Source organism: Macrosteles quadrilineatus, unplaced genomic scaffold (assembly GCF_028750875.1).
Source record: "Macrosteles quadrilineatus isolate MER2022 unplaced genomic scaffold, UCM_ALF_1.0 Scaffold_2__2_contigs__length_208266976, whole genome shotgun sequence".
Lineage (NCBI taxonomy): Eukaryota > Metazoa > Arthropoda > Insecta > Hemiptera > Cicadellidae > Macrosteles > Macrosteles quadrilineatus.
This window is the reverse complement of record NW_026542595.1, coordinates 175,676,782-175,695,964: the sequence shown is the minus strand read 5'-3', so window position 1 is coordinate 175,695,964 and position 19,183 is coordinate 175,676,782. Positions and strand designations below refer to the sequence as shown.

The 19,183-nt window shown below is 34.0% G+C and overlaps 2 protein-coding genes across 3 annotated transcripts; one reads left to right on the top strand and one right to left on the bottom strand.

Moving 5' to 3' along the window:
- Window positions 1–6: 6 nt before the first annotated feature.
- LOC128985164 (uncharacterized) lies at window positions 7–10,812 on the bottom strand. Its single transcript, XM_054404545.1, has 9 exons — window positions 10,794–10,812; window positions 9,970–10,092; window positions 9,587–9,741; window positions 8,376–8,522; window positions 7,991–8,059; window positions 4,650–4,669; window positions 3,943–4,207; window positions 3,399–3,619; window positions 7–786 (listed from the first exon to the last, which is right to left on the bottom strand). Exons 1-9 carry the CDS (start codon window positions 10,810–10,812, stop codon window positions 672–674), a joined length of 1,134 nt encoding a protein of 377 aa, XP_054260520.1. The 3' UTR covers window positions 7–671.
- A 628-nt stretch (window positions 10,813–11,440) lies between these two features.
- On the top strand, window positions 11,441–19,091 carry LOC128986594 (DNA-directed RNA polymerase III subunit RPC4-like). 2 transcript variants are annotated; one of them, XM_054407035.1, is made up of 9 exons: window positions 11,441–11,623; window positions 12,597–12,856; window positions 13,438–13,528; window positions 13,776–13,898; window positions 14,879–15,008; window positions 15,368–15,492; window positions 15,838–15,939; window positions 16,573–16,716; window positions 18,108–19,091. In XM_054407035.1, exons 2-9 carry the CDS (start codon window positions 12,618–12,620, stop codon window positions 18,249–18,251), a joined length of 1,098 nt encoding a protein of 365 aa, XP_054263010.1. In that variant the 5' UTR covers window positions 11,441–11,623; window positions 12,597–12,617; the 3' UTR covers window positions 18,252–19,091. The 2 variants fall into 2 exon arrangements, with proteins under 2 accessions (XP_054263010.1, XP_054263009.1); XM_054407034.1 differs by having other exon boundaries at window positions 15,356–15,492.
- The last annotated feature ends 92 nt before the right edge of the window (window positions 19,092–19,183 follow it).

Sequence of the window (19,183 nt, the reverse complement as noted above, 5' to 3'; positions counted from 1 at the left end):
CTCAACTTAATATAAAAATGTATAATTTACAGGTTTAGCATTCACATTTTGTACAATAATAGATTAAACAGACACAGTGGCTTTAGATGACTTAGCATTGTAACTAACCAATGTTTAAGGCATAATTTTCAGGAAAAGTGTAATAAAGGTAACAACTAAAGCGTTGTAACATTAACTTAACGTTGGAAGTATATGGAAAAATAACAAAAATATTTATCACATTAATAGGTCCATTCATTACTAGAAAGGTAATCGATTTTCACAAGATAAAAAACTTTCAATGTTCAAAAATCAGTTCTAATACATGCTTTCAAATTATAAATTAGAATACAACAAATTAAAACTTGATTTTTTGACATAATACATAGGCTTTAAATAAAAAAATAAATTTATTCTCCAATTTTGTGTAGATCACCTTTACAATACTCTGTTAAAAAAAAAAACTAAATAAAATCGAGGGGAAGCGATCCCATCCCCTCCACCTCACCATAAATTTGAAACGACAGCCAACAACTCACAGCTGGTACATAAAACTAAAAAAGTGGTGATGGAACCTTACCCCAATTAGGAAAATTTAACTTTCATTTTATGGAGCAAATAACAACACAATAACCTCAAGACATACTTGTGGATTAGATTATTCATATTGACATTCTCGGTTAGTCTCGAGACTATTCTGCCTGTCGTAGTCTTGCAAGACGTTGTGTAAGTTCGTCTTGTTCCTGTGACACTTGGGTTGACGTCCCAACACTTCCAGCCTGAGGCAGTTCTAGGTTCAAATCCAGACTGAAACGGATTTTGCATTTTAGACATAGATTTATTGATCTGTATGTTTACCTGAATTGCACCAATTTAAATCAGTAATTAGTCATAAAGCAAAAACTTAGGCTAAATAATTTAAATATGCCTATTTATATACAGTACTGGTACATAACTTCATGATTTAAAATTTAAAGTAATTCAATAATTTGCACTGAACTCTCATAGCCACAAAATAACCAGACTAACAAAAACAACCAAGAAAGACGATAATCTCGTCATGACTGCAGAAGATGTTCATGATGTTGAAGACGTGATCACAGAGGATTTTCATGATTTTATGGTAACCTTGGAAGATGTTCACGATTTCGCTGTGAACGTGGAAGATGACATTGATTTTACTGTGACCACAGAAGACATTCACGATTTCTCTGTGAATGCTTAAACTAGTTCATAATTTTGCCTTGGCCAAGAAAATTAATTCCATTTTGTAGCCCCTGAACTGCGTACCGTAGTATAAACCTATTACATACCGCCAAGAAAATGTTTTAACAGTCGTATTTTTCATGCACTAACAGATTTTCATGAGTGTTTACACAAGCAAACAGAGTTATGTTGCTGGGTGTTTCACTCTTTAAAATTTGTTTTAGATTCACGTTTCAACAAAATTGCAGTAAAATCAGGGTTTCCCAACAAAATTTCAAAATTTATTCATAATTCCTGGTCTATGGCTATTCTGATGTTTATTCTGTCTGTAGTAACACTTATTTTGACTGATAAACGTCGAGAGATAACTCATAAGGACAAATATCATCAATGACTCACTAAAAATACAAAGGTATAAGCCTTAGTAGATATAATAGAACTGCAAGCAAAATTGTTGTGAAAGTCCATGGAAAAAACCAAATAATACCTTTAAATTGCCTCAATATCTAACTGTATGCAAATTCAACTAGGCGGCAAATCTTTGACTTCTGATCAAACTAGACAGTACAACCACGTGTTAACTTATCAGCAGTTTTAGATTGAAATTAATCTAAAAAACACACATACTCATCTTCTATAATAAGTTTGTTTCGCTTTAGCTTTGTATAAGTAAGTTGGTCACTATTACTTGACTTGAGACGACAGAGTGAGCTGTAGTAAATTAAGTTACTTGTTCTGTAAGAGAAGCTAACTTTTAAACAAGTAAAACTGATACGATGACTTACAGTAAGCAATAGCGACTTTTATATCACAACAATTATCTCAGTCACTAAAGTCAAAGGAAAAAATTAAATTTTATTACAGTCTAACCTTGATATAACGAACCTCGATACAACGAATTCCTTGATATAACGAATTTTTTTAAATCCCCTAGAACTCTCCATAAGACACAATGCATATTTTGCCTCTACATAACGAACAAACCTTAACAACGACCTTGATTTAACGAATTTTTCATGATTTCGGCTAAAATAAGACACCTCATTATAGCGAATTTATCATTGTTAGAACCTCTACATTGCGAATTTAACCTTTGCATAACGAATTGTCTACGTCTTTCCCTCGATATAACAAATCCCCCACCCCATTATTGTTTTTGAAAAATCTGTTTCTTTATCAAATTAAATGGAAAGGTGACGTCATCGCTTGTCATGACATTTGTCTGCTCCGTTTTACACATCTCTGTCTGCTGTCGCTGCGCGCGCTATGTTGCAACTGAGAACTGATTTCATTCACTGAGGACTGATGACGACGTAATGTTTAGTAAGCTGTGATTGGGCGATAAGTAACTATGGTGAATTGAACTTTTTGGACAAAGAGAAACCTAAGAAAGAATATAAAAACAAAACCAAAGAGAAAGAATATCAACATCGTTATTTTAACATTCCTTTTTCGGGTGTTTTTATTATCTTAAAGTTGGCTATGATTATACACTTTTATAATGAATTATCTAATTATTTATTGTTTTCTATACGATTTGTTTCAACTAGCAACACCAATGCTATAGTTAATGATTATTATTGACATTCCTCTGCTGTGATAAATCAGTACTGTACTGTAAGTAGCCTACCGGCCTATCACGAGCAGTAGCTTACAAAACTTCCTACTACTGTTTTGTTTTGTTCTTTACATGGTTTATGACTACGCAATACAGTGTTTGGCTAGGTTTTAGGAGGGTTAGAACAAGCTGTGATTTTAAACTTACAGTTTTTTAACCTGTACCAAGGTCAATGCCATTTTCATGATTGCGCAATATTCAAGATCCCTCCCCTTTTTATGCCGGATAATTTAGGTTCTACTGTACAATGTAAACACTGTACTGTAAAGTATTGTAGCCTATGCTACTTTAATTGTGTTTTAATGATGTGTAATCCCGACCTATATTGACCGACGCTGGTTCTGAACCTCGACTTAGCGAAATTCCTGCAAACATAACCTCTATACAACGAACCTCGTTTTAACGAAATCCTTGATATAACGAATATTCAATTCGGTCCCTTCAGATTCGTTATACTGAGGTTGGACTGTATGTCGCACACTATAAATCGCTCATTAAACTTTATTAATATTTTTTTTGTGACATCCGATTTACACATATGGTATGTCTTATCTTGTATCTAAAAGTAAATGTGTAATAGTCATCCCACACATACCCAGCTTCATCAGCCACCTCTTGCATGAGAGAGTCGACGTCGTTCTGAGGCACGGAGGTGGTAACTGTTTGGCTCATGGTGTTCTCCATGTAGGAACTTTGGACGTCCAAGTCCTCAAACTGATTCTCAAACTTGTCCATCAGTCCAGATATTTTCTCAAGATTCATCGACTTCATAGCAGCATCCATGGCCTTCACCACTCCAGCCATTGATTGTGTCACCTACAATTGATTCAGACAACAAATTGTGGATCTTCCGTTCTCTATTTTGTTGAGCAATGCAAGAATGCATAAAAGTTTATATTTCATATTTTGTTACTGTAAAGCCTATGTTTAGAGGATTAGTTTAAAATTTATATACTGGAAAAGCCATTAATAACAGATATATATTTTATTTTGTCTAGTTTAAATTACAAAGGTATCAACAATGCCTCTAAGAATACAAGCTGGTTAAAATAGGCCTACAGCCAACGCTCGCAACTGAATAGCGTTGTTCTTGTATATTTACGCCAACGCTCGGAAAGGGTTAAGTCACAGAAACATACCTTTCTAGTTGTAAGTGCAGTTTGTACTCTGCTGGCCACAGCGTCTACTCTTGCGCTCATTCGCAGATAGTTAACGGACTGGTTCTTCTGCCTGATGGCGTTTTCAGCATGGATTCGGGCTACCTCCATGTTACCCTTCTGTATAGCTTTTTTTGTCTTGGCTTTTTCAGCCTTCTCTTCTTTCTCACACCGTTTAGAATTGCGCTCAAGCTCTTTGACTGCAAACTTGAGATTAAACAAGTGATATGTGCTAGTGTTAAGGATTCAATAGTCAAAACTTGTTTAAGTAGGTACCGTAGCCTACACTTACTAGTTTTCAAACCCGATCATGATAGAAAATGTAAATTGCTCTTGCAGTTTTCATCGTGCATCCACAACATGACAACACATTGAAAAATTTATGTTTATATTAATTGCAATGTTTACATCTATGATAAGTTTGGTGCGATCTATTCACTCAATTATACATATATGTGTTTTATGTTTAAAATGAGCTGACAAACAAAATTTATAACAAAATATTGCAAACAAAATCCACTTACTTGTGATTGGAAAATAATGTGATCGCAAGGTAGAATAGGCCAAAACGCACATAATAATCTAATGAGTGACTTATCACATCCCACATAAACTAGGCCTAGGTAAGTTGGTTACAAAAAATGTAGCTGAAGAGACACGAACAAACAATTGTTAATAGGCTAACTTACCCAACACCCACAGCGTTCTTCTGTTGCAAAAAATAGCTGTAAGTTAAGAATTGTATGTAATGCCCAATACCGAGCCCATTGCAAACCATTGTTCAAACTGTGTGGTGCAATGACTATTGTTAATAATTACATTTTACAGAGCCTAGTAGCAATCAAAGATAATGAGAGTGTATTTCTGACAAACAGCGACATACATATATGTATAATACAAGGAATAGAAATAACTTTCACATGAACAGATCTAGGTTAAGTTTGGTCTTGAATTGTTATCCTGTTTCAGGTATGAAATTTTTCAATCGCCTCCCAAAACACCTGTAAAAAACCTGTGTAAAACTAAGTTTGTAAAAACTATAAAATCATGGCTTTTGTCAAACCCTCTGTATAGCTTGGATGAGTTTTATGAAGCAGATCTCTCTAGCATGATTAAAGAAAGATTTAACACAAGTAATGTATAGCTTGGTAAGATGCACGGTTTGCTGCTTTGCAGATGATGTTTGCTTTGAACTCTTGATTTTATTTTGTTTGCTTGCATGTCGCTTTTTATTAGGCTATTTGATGTTTGATTTGTGCATGTTGAATTGTAATGCTTGATATGACTTAGCCTATTGTGCAGTTTGTATTTAATGGCCAAATAAAATGATTTAAATGATTCAACACAAAAACGCATCTGACTTAATATAATCAGGGAACGGACTCAACAATTTAGAAAATTATGAAGGCCTGTACACTTTTTGTAAAGCAAAATAGACTTGTTTGTGCGGTTTTCAGTTGTTCCCACGGTCGCAGAAGACTTTTACTTAAGTCTCGGGGACCGCAGGCTATGCTCCTCCCCATATCCAGTCCCCTCGTAGTCGAATCTGAGGGTTCCACTGTACACCCACGACATCCTAAATAGTGAGTAGGCCTAGGTGATCAGCAACAGTCAGGTGGTAGGGGTACAGTTTCTTAACTGCGCTATGCTAATATAGATTGAAACTATTGAATTGAAAATATTGATTTATAATTGTTTCTTTTAAAAATATCTGTTGTAAAATGAAACTGTCATAACCTAACCTAACTAAACAAACTTGCTGATAGTGAAAAAATCGCATGAAGGTTACTAATCGAATCTATGGTTTCGATATTGGCATAGCCCAGTTTCGATCAATATTAGCATAGCCCATTTAAGGAACTGTACCCAGTGGTAGTTCATGCTCATGCAGGTTCAAGGCGTAAAGAGGTTCGTAGCACATCTTCTGATGTGAGGGATTGTGTTGTAGAACAGATCAAATGGCTGCACTTTAATTTATGTCCTACACTCATGCGAATGAAAATATTGATCGATATATATATTAATCGATAAGTTATATCGTTTGGTTAGTTAGGTAAGGTTACCTAACCTAACTAACCAAACGATATATCTGTTAAAATTGAATCAACTATTCTTTAATAACACTCACACAATAATAACTTTTATTTACTTATAATCATAACAAAACTAGATATATAACATATGATTTTATAAAACAGGTAATAAGTAAATTGGATGATGTTGTAACTCCAACACACCCTCTCAACATCATGCCTAGTAAAGTCCTAGGTAAAAGAGTGATCTTTTAAACACTTGCCCTAGAAGTGGCTTTGTTAAAAGGTCCGCTTGATTATTTTCACTTGGACAGTATTCCAGAAATACTTTGTTCTTATTTATCATTTCTCGGACGTAATGTTTTCGAATATCTAAATGTTTTATTCTAGCACTCATCTTTTCATTTTCAATAAACTTGATACAGCTCTGATTGTCTTCAAATATTACTGTAGGATTTTCTTGGGGGAAGCCCATATCTTTCAACAATAGTCTTAACCACACTACTTCTTGAGTGGCTAAGCTTGCGGCCATGAATTCAGCTTCTGTTGAAGAAAGAGTGACATTAGTCTGTTTTTTGCTAATCCAGTTTATAGTAGTGTTTCCTAACTTGTACATCATTCCGCTGATTGATTTTCTATCTGCTAAGTCACCCCCCCAATCAGCATCTACATAGCATGACAATTTCAATTCTTTTTCCACCCCTAATTTTAATTTCTTGTCAATGGTACTTTTCAGATATCTTATCATTCGCTTTACAGCATTCCAATCACTTTGGGTGGGTTTTTCAACTCTTCTAGCTAGAATTCCAACAGCTGACAAAATATCCGGTCTTGATGTCACAGCAAGATAAAGAAGTGATCCTATTGCCTTCCTGTACATTTTGTTATCCGGCAGATCTGGTGACATAGCTGTTGAGTTGATAAATCCAACTTCCATTGGTGTTCTTGCTGGTTTACTGTTTTCCAGCCCATGTTCAATTATGACTTTATTTATTTTTCTTCTTTGGTGAATGTAAAAGTCTCCATCCATCTTATCAATTTCAACTCCTAAGTAGTTGTGAACAACTCCTAAGTCTTTCATTTCAAAGCATTGTGTCAGTTTTTGAAATGTTTTCTTGACATTTTCAATTGATCCAACACACAAAATGTCATCAACATGAACCACTACGTATGTATAATTTCCATCAGTATTACTCGTATATAAACAAGGGTCAGAATTGCTTTTTTCAAATCCCATGCTCATCATTGTTGTATTCAGTGTTTCATTCCAGGCCCGAGCTGCTTGTTTTAGCCCATAAATTGATTTCTTTAATTTATAAACTTTATCTTCATTATCAGATTTCACAAAACCTTCGGCCTGTTGCATATATATTTCTTCTTCTAACTTTCCATTTAAAAAGGCTGTTTTTACATCAAAATGATGCACAGTCAGATCTTTTGTCGCTGCTATGGTTAGTAAAATTCTTACTGTTGTTGAATTAACAACAGGAGCAAATATTTCATCATAGTCTTCTCCATATTTCTGTGAGTAACCTTTGGCTACTAAACGTGCCTTATAGCGCTCAACCATACCGTCATCTCCATACTTTGCTTTAAATATCCATTTACATCCAACTGCTGTTTTCTGTGGAGGTAAATCTACAAGTTCCCATGTATCATTTTTTAATAAGGCTTCCATTTCTTCTTGAGCTGCTACAACCCATTGTTTTTTCTCAGGTTCAGGCAATTTCTCCAATTGTTTCCAAGATTTTGGCTCAATCACATTTCCTTGAGCTATTAATGATACTGTAGTCTGTTAGGAGGAACACCTTTTGTTTTTCTTTCAGATTTTCTTACTTTCAAGTTAATACCATTATTCTGATGATCATCTCTATTATTATCCCCATCAATCATATATGGCTCGTCATGTTCAATCTCTTCCATTTCATTTGACATATGTTCTTTAGTTTCATTTGTTAATGTTTGCCTATCACCAAGTACATTTTTCTCATCAGTACCTTTTGGTTGATCAACTTGAACACTTCTTTGATTTTCTTCGACCTTTTCATGTCTTTGGAGTAAACTGTCTACAGGCAATACCATAAAGCTTGAATTAGTATGATTTGCATCGACATGTGGAAAGGAAGATGTGTCAAAAACTACATCTCGAGTTGTAATGATTTTCCTATTTTCGGGTAACCACATCCTCCAGCCCTTTGATACATCTGAGTAACCAACAAATATCCCTTCTTTTGCTCTTGATTGAAACTTGTCATTTGTCTTGTCTAGGATAAAACCTTTACAACCAAACTTTTTTAGATATGAAACATTTGGAATTTTCCTATACCATCTATGATATGGTAATACACCATCGATTGCATCTGATGGGCATCTATTCCTAACATGAGCTGCTGTTGCAACTGCCTCTGCCCAAAACGTTTGAGGAAGATTTGCTTCAATGAGCAAACATCTTGCCATGTCGTTTAATGTACGATTCATCCGTTCAGCCACTCCGTTTTGTTGAGGCGTTCCGCTATATGTTAATCTTCTCTGAATACCATTACAATTCAAAAATCCATCGAAGTCTCTGTTAACATACTCTCCTCCATTGTCTGTTTGAAGATATTTAATTTTTCTTCCTGTAAAATTTTCTACTTTGTTCTTGTACCTTTTGAAAGAATCTATTGCATCACTTTTCTTCTTCAAAAAGTAAACTTCAACCCATCTTGAGCTATCATCAATAAAAGTAATGAAATATTGAGATTTTCCATGTGACTCAGTTTTCATTGGTCCACAGATGTCAGAGTGAATAATGTCCAGCACTTCAGATGTTCTTTCACTTTTAAGAAAGGGTCTTTTTGTAAATTTTCCTTGAATACACACCTCGCATTGTAGAATAAGCTCTTTTGTGTTCACTTTAATACCTTTAACCATATTTAAATTGATTATTCTTTTCAAGTCTCCAAAGTTCAAGTGTCCAAAATGTTGGTGCCAAGACAATAGACTTGATTTTTCACAGCTTATATTCATTTCTTCACTATTCTCTTGTACGTAATAAAGTCCATTTAACCTATTCGCATGGATCTTTGTCTGTCCATTCTGATCTATTATCAATGCAGCATCTTTTTTAAACAAAACTTGATACCCATGGTCAGTAATTTTAGCTACAGACATCAGATTTGTTCGAAGTTCTGGTACATACAAAGTGTCATACAAATTAACGCTTAGATTTGTACTCCCATTTAAAATGTTCATATTAACTGTTCCAACCCCTCTTGCATCAGTTGATGAATTATTGGCAAGAGATATACTTCTTCCATTTACAGGTTTGTACTTGGTAAATTTACTGTTCACATGAGTCATATGTGAAGTGCATCCACTGTCCAAACACCACTGTATATCTTTCATTGACAAGTTTCATCTTGTACAGAAGAATTAAGTCCTACTTCTTCTAGCTTAGCAATCGCTACGTTTTGTTGATCTTTATTTGCTTTGGGACAAAATTTTGCTTTATGCCCGATCGCTTTACATATAAAGCATCGAAACGGAAAATCAACTGATTCCGTTCTATTTCTATAAGAGTCTTTTGAAAATCTTCCTGGTTGAAATCTAACTTTATTCTGAAATTTTCCTAGCAGAGCTTCACTACTCTCTTTCTTACCATGTTCTTTTCTCGCTTCCCACTCTTCTACAATTTTTATTTTCAAAGTTTCAGGAGAAGGCAGTGCATCTCTAGTTTCAATAGCAATTCTAAAGTTTTCAAATTCATCTGACAGGGAATACAAAAGAATAATTGTCAAAAGATCCTCATTAATATTGATGTCCATTCCTTTTAATTTGTCCACTACATCAAAAAACATATTAATGTAATCTCTGACATCATAATCAGGGGTCAGTTTTGCCAAAATTAGCTTCTTTAACAAAAAGGCTTTCCTTGCTGGTCCACTGGAATCATAAATGCCTTTTAATTTTTCCCATATCTCTGCTGAAGTGTTACATCCTTTCACTTGCTTTAATTCGCTTGGGCTGATAGAGAGGATTATATCTGCCTTTGCCTTTGCATCAGTGATTAGCCAAGCAGTCATTCTTTCACCTTCTTCTAGAGGCCTTTTAATGGTTCCTAACACATACCCAAGTATATCATTTTTAACTAAAACTGCTTCCATCTGCATTTTCCATGTGTCATAATTATTTCTGTTCAAAAGTTCAATGTGATTACTCATATTTCTTTCCTTAATCCTCACTTAATTAAGTCTCATAATCTGTTAAAATTGAATCAACTATTCTTTAATAACACTCACACAATAATAACTTTTATTTACTTATAATCATAACAAAACTAGATATATAACATATGATTTTATAAAACAGGTAATAAGTAAATTGGATGATGTTGTAACTCCAACAATATCGACTGAAACAATCGAATAATCGATATTTTCATTCGAATGAGTGTAGGACGTAAAGTAAAGTGCAGCCGATCAAATTCCAGAGCAAAACAGTTTCCAAGCCGAGCAGGTTGACAAGCTAGTGGGCTGAGGAGGATGAATGATGTGGTATGGTGCATCAACCAAAGAGTTCCCTATTTCTAATTTCTAGTGCCAGAGGGCACTTTATAAATCCACATTATGAGCTTTAATGAGTTTTTGAGTTAACTACCTCCTATAGGCCTAGGCCTAATTTAATACTTTAACGTTTTTCATTTAAATGGCAACCAATAAGAATTAAGGCTACTCTGTAACTTAGTTATGTGTAACTTGTATGTCATGGAGTGTTCAGTTAATTAAATAACAATAATCTTAGGACATGATAAAAGGATACTTTCCATGGCTGCTGACATCTTGAATTTAACAAAAATGCAGCACAAAATATATTTTAAACAAGCACACAAACACTACTTATGCCAAGTCTAGAAACAACTTATTGTGAACACTTGGTGAAAGTTTGAAGGCATAAAGTACTAAAATAATAAGTGAGATGAATATTACAGAAAACAATCCATTAATTGCACAAGGTTGACAATGGCAATATTTCAATTGGCAGTCTGCAGTGACAGCAACTCAGCAACAGCAAATGACTCATATTGACTCACTCCACTCCACTCAGTCACTCCAATTAACTAGAACTACACTCAGTAGTGCCCTTGAAGCATAGATTATATTTTTAAAGCAATTAGTGAAACAAATTACTCTAAATACCTATTTGAAAATCTGTTTCGATTTGGGTTTTTCTATTTTTCGCCCATTTTAACATAAGTTTTATCTTGAGGAGTATGTTTTATCATAGATACTTGTGTTGGTTAGTCTATGGTTTTATCTATGGTTTTATATCAAAACGGACTATTCTTTTGCCGTACAAAAATCCAAAATGCTTTGCAAAGCTGCATGGTGCAGAGCTGAGACAACCCTTCTTGCTAGAACCACTAAACCATGAATAAGTGAACTTGAACTATTAGACTTAACCTCAAATCGCTTTGAAATAACAAAAGAAGCATCACGCATTTACTCACTCACTTTCATTAATAATACAAGTTTTCTTTCTTCCAGTGTTTGTTTAGTGAGTGGAGTGCAGCAAGTTCAAGTTCGTTGTGTATAACTAGTTAACTTGTAAAAAGTATTGACTCCGATAATCTCAGGGTACCAGTTTGTAACGTAAGTAAATAATGTAGATGTAGGCCTATGTAATGGAAAAAGTACGTCTCGATATATACGGTATCTAAACATTTAGAAACAAAACTTTATTGTAAGCTATTGGCGTACTAGGCCTGATCGAAATATTATTTAGTAGGGCTGTGCTTTAGTTTACGTCCTACATTTACTCATATAGCCTACTGCAGTTTGGTTAAGGTTAGGTTTAGTAATGGTTTAGCTTAGAACAGTTTCATTTTATAATCAGCCGGTAGTTAATGTATAATGTATAACAGTAAATGTAGGATGTAAACTAAAGTGCAACCTTTAGTAGGCCTAGACCTGGTTTTAATCATTTTAACCAAATGGTAGGCTAATTGCGCCCAGAGATCCAGGGATCGGATTTCATCACGCAATACGGATCTCCTCGCCCTGTGCGTGTAAGTTTCGGATCTCCCCCCAGTCAACACATTACAAGAGCACACATTAGTTTGAAAACCACGTTTAGCGAATTTCCCATAGGGAATAAGCTATTTTGGAATTTAGGGGGACCCAAATGTACCTATATATAGCCTAAGTTTAAGTTAACATAGGCTACTCATCTAAAACTCAAAACTCAAAAATGTTAAAAGAACAATAAGTTACTTTCTCCATATAGCTTATGGTGTAAGGGGAGAAAGCAAAAAAGTGGCTCCAGCCGCTCCATATTTCATAGAACATAGGCCTACCTACATTTTGTGTTTTTGTTTAACCTAAAATATTAACACATAGGCCTACTTACTTATGCCTAGGCTTAACTTATTATTGGATTGGTATTGGATAACTTAGGCCCTACTCAATGAATTGAAACATTATACAATTTAATTAAATGTAGAATAGTCATAGATCTGTACGATTGAAAATATTAATACTTTTAGTTCAATGTTATTGTGTTGGGCATCAGCTATCAAATTTTCATCATAGAATTACTAAACAAAAAATAACAAAACTGTTTCAGCAATTTGTCATTGAGTAGAAAATGATGAAACATCAGGACAACAATCAGCCTCTTGGTGGGGTGACAATCAAAACAGAACCTGGTATTAAAACTGAACCAGGGACATCGTCTGGTCCCGTCATGCAAAGACTGCCTTCTCTTCGGCCTCCGAGAGATCTGTCGCTATCAGCCTACAGTCAGAAAATACCAAATTTGAACCAATCAAAAAACAAAAAAGTCTACGTACCAAACTTGAATGTGCAGCGTAACAAGCCTGCCGAGTAAGTATTAGTTGTATATTGTGTTTTGATTAAATTTTACTCACCTCGAAATGGTCTACATACAATACAATACAGCATATTATAGCTTCTTAAATGTTTTAAAACTTTCTTCATGTGAGTGAATTTTCCATACAGGGAATAAGCTATTACCTTAGCTCTCATGGCAGCTCAGCAGCAATAGAAAATTATTTTTAAGTAATAATAATGTTAACAAAACATTACAAGAACTTTCAGTCTCGCTTAAGCATTTCTATTCATATACAAACATTTTGTTTATATAATATAAATATATCGTCAATAGTTTTATTGCTTAAGTTACACTATTTATTATTGGATTCTGACATCCCATATTTGGACCAGTTGTCGCCAATTTTTTTGTAACAAAGGACATGATGATTTTGATTAAAAAACTGACAACAACTTTAACATGGTAATAGAATGTCTAGTCAATAGTCATATCAATTGGTAAAGGTTACACCTAACATTCTTTTCATTCCAGTCTCATTCATAACAGCAGGAACTTTAATGTGTGTCGGTTTTAGTAGTTTTGTGTGTGTTCATTATTTTTTTACTGTCCTCAGAACTGTCACCACAAAAAAAGAACAAGTGAAACCAAATTTGACCCAAAAAACTGAAAGAAGCAGAGGAAGAGGCAAAAGAACACTTATTCAGGTAGCTCATTCATATTCTTCATCCTGTTTATGCATTTATGGTGGGATTCAAGATTGTAGGAGCCTAATTTTATTTATATTTTCAGACCTATGAAGATTAGGCTTATAAATGAAGCTACTTGGTATGCTTTTAATTGTTAAAAAAAAGTGTTATAATAAGTCAAGCTCCCTTGTATTGGATATCAAATTAATTGTAAGCTTCTCTTGCGTTGTCAATTGAGTACAACTGTGATTCTTTTATGTTTCAGCTGAACCAGTGTGTGTTTTCCGAGGGTGTGCCTGGAGCTAAGCCTGGAGGGGGAAGAGGTCGGCCGGGTGGAGGGGGGGAGGCATCCAACTCCGTACTTAAGAGGCCTACACTCAAGTTAAAGGTAACCAATATTTAGCTGTTTAAGATCTAGCATGGTTTTTTTGCACTTTAACATATGAGGTGAATAAATGTAAATGCTGAAGGTTAAAAGGGAAACAACAGAACGATTATAACAGAAAATCCGACATGTTCCCGATTTAAAATTACATGTCAATGATTATTATTGAGTCGTTAGTGAGTCGGTGGCTCAGTCGGTAGTGTCGTGGCCTTCGGGAAGGCAGCGTTGTTATTGGTTCCGATCCTGGTCACTGCCGAAAACATTTTATCAGTACAGATCTCCTTTGTACTGTACCGGCTCACTCCTTGCTTTGCTGTATACAATCCACGCACGGGCGGTTAGTCTATGTGTACGGGCAAATTCAAGGTTAAAAGAGGCCACCAACCTCTTAAAAAAAAAAAAATATTGATTACCCTTAAAGTCTCCTCCTGGTAGATTTCCCAGCCTTTGTAGTGTAAGACAAATGATGACAAGGACTTTGTACTAAATGATTACATAGCTTGAACTGTATCATTGGCTTGCTAGAGGCGCTTTACAAAGTATAGTTTAATTAAAATACAAATTATAAATACAATAAGAAAGCAATACCATTATCAATTTTTAAGGGTTTTTATGTTTACGTGTAAAATGAATTTTTTACGTTTATTGAACATGATTGTACTACTGGAACAAAATTCTATTATTATTAACTATGCTTAAAACCTGAGAACACAATATTTACACAATATTTATTTGGCAACAGAATTGAGCATTTTCTTCCTTGTCTGATACTTTCATTATTATTTTCTTTCTAACAAGATGGAACCAGTTTATACCAATTCTTTGAATATTCTCTTAGGCTACCAACTCTGTTGGTCAACAAAGATGAACATCATTTTATGGCATTAAAAATCATGTGATCATATTATTTAGCAAGTCGTAAGTCTGCTCATAAAATCTATAGGCTATGCAATCATAGTTTTAACATAATTGTTTTACCACAGGAGAATCTAAAAGTAGACAAGAAAGAAGAAGAAGATACAATGAAACAATTGCTTAAAGATGACTTTGTTGATGATCCCAATCTGGAACCGGACTTTGACAACTGTCCCATCACGTTACCGCTGCTAAACAGTAAGATTTTTCAGTTTTTTAAATACAGTTAGTTACAATATTAGTTAAAAGTTAACAGTGATCAAACAAATTGTGATGTAAATTCTAAAGGGTGGAATAAATCAGTATTCACAAAACAGGCTAGGCTAGGCCTACCCCTAGATTCAGCCACACTCAAATTTTTTCCTTGGAGTGCTCAGAAAAAGACGATAAAATCCAGGATAAAAAAGCTGTTCCACGGTTCAAACCGGGCCTCAAATGATTTATTATTTAAGTATAATGGAAAGGGGGGTCATCCTCACCCTCCGTTACTGATTTTTTTTAAATTTTGCCTAAGTTGTAGAATGACTGAGATAGCCTGTATGTAGTTTTATTTCTAGTTTTGGATGATCCCGGCCTAAAGAAAAGATCTGATGTGAAACCTGTCATCAAAAAAGAAGATATTTCAATTAACGATGTTTTCTGCGACACTACAAAACCTGATCCTGGTTTTATCTTTCTACAGGTACATAAGAGGAAGTTTTTAATATTATTAATTATTTTATTAGTGAGGTTATTTAAGACTTCTCAGTTACTATTCAGTAATTAATCTGATGAATATATTCTTGGTTTATATTACTGGCAAGTGATCCTTACGTTTAGTGTTACTAATAGATTTGGTTTACAAAATAGCCATGGTCTACTTATATTTTTTGCTCAGTTGTAGGATTATGTAAGGCTAGGCATTTGCTACTTTTTATGCCTTCTGAAAATAGAGCAATTAGTTTGTTTCGTACAATGGTTTTTGTTTATTTGAACTCTCAAAACATTACATTATCGTTTTATTGATTCCAGTCATTTTGTATTTCAGCTACCCAATACTATGCCAGGTCTGAATCCAGAAACAACAGTGGATGGACAAAAACCTAATGCACAATCCACTGTGCAGGCCGACCAACCTACAGAAATTAAGGTGGGCCTAAGTGTAAAATTAAATACAAGTTAGATTGCTAGTAGTAGTCAGTCACAGTTAGATCATGGCAAAGAATAGAAGAGTTATACACTACCGGTACCTTATGCATTTATGGATCAGCTAAACCACCTTGGGTTTACTGTGACAAATTCAAATATTTGTCTCCTGTTATTTAATCAAATTTAACTATCTAACTAATCAAAACGATCTATTTTCAAACTATTACTTGTTCCTAAGTATTTCGTCCAAAGAGTAGGTCTAGTTTAAATTTGGTTTGGTACGGTACAGCCTACAATAATTAATCTTTAGTTTTACCGTACTCAAATTGAACAGTAGGACTAATAAGACATTGAGATTGCACAATGGATAATGAAACCAGATTAACTTACATGTGTGTTTGTGTGTGAGCACCTGTTTCCTTTTATTGATAAACTTCAATATTATAATTCCACATACCTACCTGTGGCTGGTTCTATTTGGCTTGCAGTAGTCGCAGTCAGTATATTGGATTGAAATATTTTTCCTGCTATTTTGGCCCATATCCAGGATAGCCCTCGTAGATAAGTATTTGTTGTTCGTCATTAAGTTGCTTGATCACATGTTCGGTTTGAAACCTATTGTTTTATTGTGCAGCCAGAGAACAATCGATGTTTGCTGTCAACACTGCCTGGTGGTCAGATTGGGAAACTCCAGATACTTAAGTCAGGTCGAGCAAGACTGATTTTCGGAGACACAGCGATGTGGCTTGAGATGGGCACACAAGTCGCTTTTCAACAGGTATTTCTTTACTTGACACTTTAACCCTTTGTGTGCTATGTAACAATGTATCGTTGTTTTACTAACTTCTCTAAGGGATATAGAGAGGAAGGTTATTTTAACAAAAAGTAACAAAACTGCCATTGGTGTCCTGCATGTTTATACACTAACAACCACTTAGCTAAAAGATTTGCCCAATCCGATAATTCGAGGTGTATGTCCAAACCAAGGATTATGAACACCTCTCTATGCCCCGGTAGTTGTAGTATATCGCTACAAACTCACAGGTCACCAATTATTTGCCACACAGGACGGGAATCGAACCCGAACAAATGAATGCCACTGGCCAAGCGACACATCCAATCTATCTGTGCTTGGAGAATATAGAGTAAAAACTGGTATTCAAGATGATGCCAACAATTGCTAACAGATGGAGCTACAACCTAGTTGTTCAATGTGTGCAAATCTTTTAGGTAGCAGCACTAGTTAGTCACGGACTGTTTTGTTATTTTTCAGCTGAACCATAACAGAGATCATAAAGGTTACTGACAAACAGGGTTTTTTTCTAAAAAGGCTATATTATAATAACCTTATCAAACTAAATCAAGGTTTAATTCAATATTACGTTGTAAACTAGATGTCTTTCGGTTTTATGAGATTTTGATTTTAAATAATGCTAACAGAAGATTACAATTTATAATAAAACTTGGAAATTTATTACAAAAACACAGTTTAATTTATGTTTACTGAAAATACCAAGAATTTTCTTTGTTATATTTTTGCTATTGACTTATTTTTCCATATTAGGCTGATTAATAAAATTGTGAGAACAATACAGTTGCAATTCAACAACAGGTAATGGAATTAAAAGGCAAACAAAAAAGACTTACAAAATAGGCATTATTGGCCGAGTACTCAGAGGTAAATTGTGTCGAGACCAAGCATAGGCATGATAAAACACATTCACAACAGCATTAATAATCCTGTTTTCTGTATTTGGAGGGGCCAATTTTCATAAAATATTAAAAAAATTTGTTTTTTGTGCTTTTTGCTGTAAAATATGTTTTTTTTTTTTTTTTAGTTTAGGTTTAAGTGAGATGATACAAAAGAAAACAAAAAAACTGCTTTGTAAAATTGTTAGTATCAAATTTGCTTTAATTTGATTTTGATAAACCCTAGTAGAAAAAGTTGAAAAGTTAGTTCTGTACAGGGTTTTTTTACACAATCATTACAATATAATTAAAATTATCTTAAAATCCTGCTAAAATCAGCCTTTTATCACCTTAGCTAGAGGTCAATATCACTTTTAAGCCAAATTAGGTTAAGAATATAGCTGGATGAATTTATTAAAAAAGTTAGGTTATATACTGGATTCCAACTAGATTTTTTAACAAAATGCGGTTATGTTACAGGAAGTAGTGTCAACTCAGTTAAACAAGGAGAATCACACCGGTCACATTATAAACATTGGATCACTGAATGTTCGAATGGTCGCAATGCCCGACTGGGAAGGGCTGATGTCAAAACTTAACACTCAGACTAATGTCAAGCTATAACAATGGTATTGACAAATAAGTTGTGTTAGTGTGTGTGTGTGGCCCAATCAATAGTTAAGTTTTGACAGATAAAAATATACCATAGCTACAAGCAAAATATAGGATAATGTATTTTTATTTTTATAGAAATTTGGTTTAAGTTTTATTTATACAAAATGTTAAAAAATAGTTTTTTATAGAAAATTGTAGATAAAGAGTAGAAGAGTTCACTTTGGCTCAAGAAAAAAAACTTAATAGTAATTCTATAAAGAAAAATTAAAATATTTCATTGTCGCTCACAGTAATTGTTTCAAGGAGGGTTTGAGTTGAGAAGAGACCTGTCTTTCAGAACCGTCCTTGTTTGTAAAATGCTATCTCAGTGAAATATTCTGATATTTGTATAAAACGTAGATTTTTTTAGGATTCATTAATCATTTTGGAAAGTGGGTACGCTTTTTTATTCAGGTAAGCCAGTTATCCCAACCAAAGTCCTTAAAACCTAGATCCTTGTGCTACATGTTAAATCCTTAAATTGAAAAAGAATGGTTCTCAGTCTGCAAGTTTTCTGATTTAAAACCACAATCATATTCTTTTAAAATATTTTGTTTTATTGGTATTTATTGACTAACCATTACTAGTCTTGTGTATAGTCCTGTTGTATTTTTTATTTCATTCTCAATGATATTTTTAAAGTGTTTTAATTTAAAGTTTTGTAAATACTGTAAATATTTCATGTTAACGTTAATATTTATGAACTATACATAGTGTGGCTGTTAAAGACTGAAGTAGGTATTCAAATAAATAGTTTCATAGAAATGATTGTTATGTATTTGATTATTGTAAATATTTTTGGATAATAAAATGGTGATTAAAAAGCTGTGTTGTTTTAATATTATCTCTTTTTCCATTAAAGAAACAAATAACTACAGCTTAATATGTTAAAAACTTTTAAT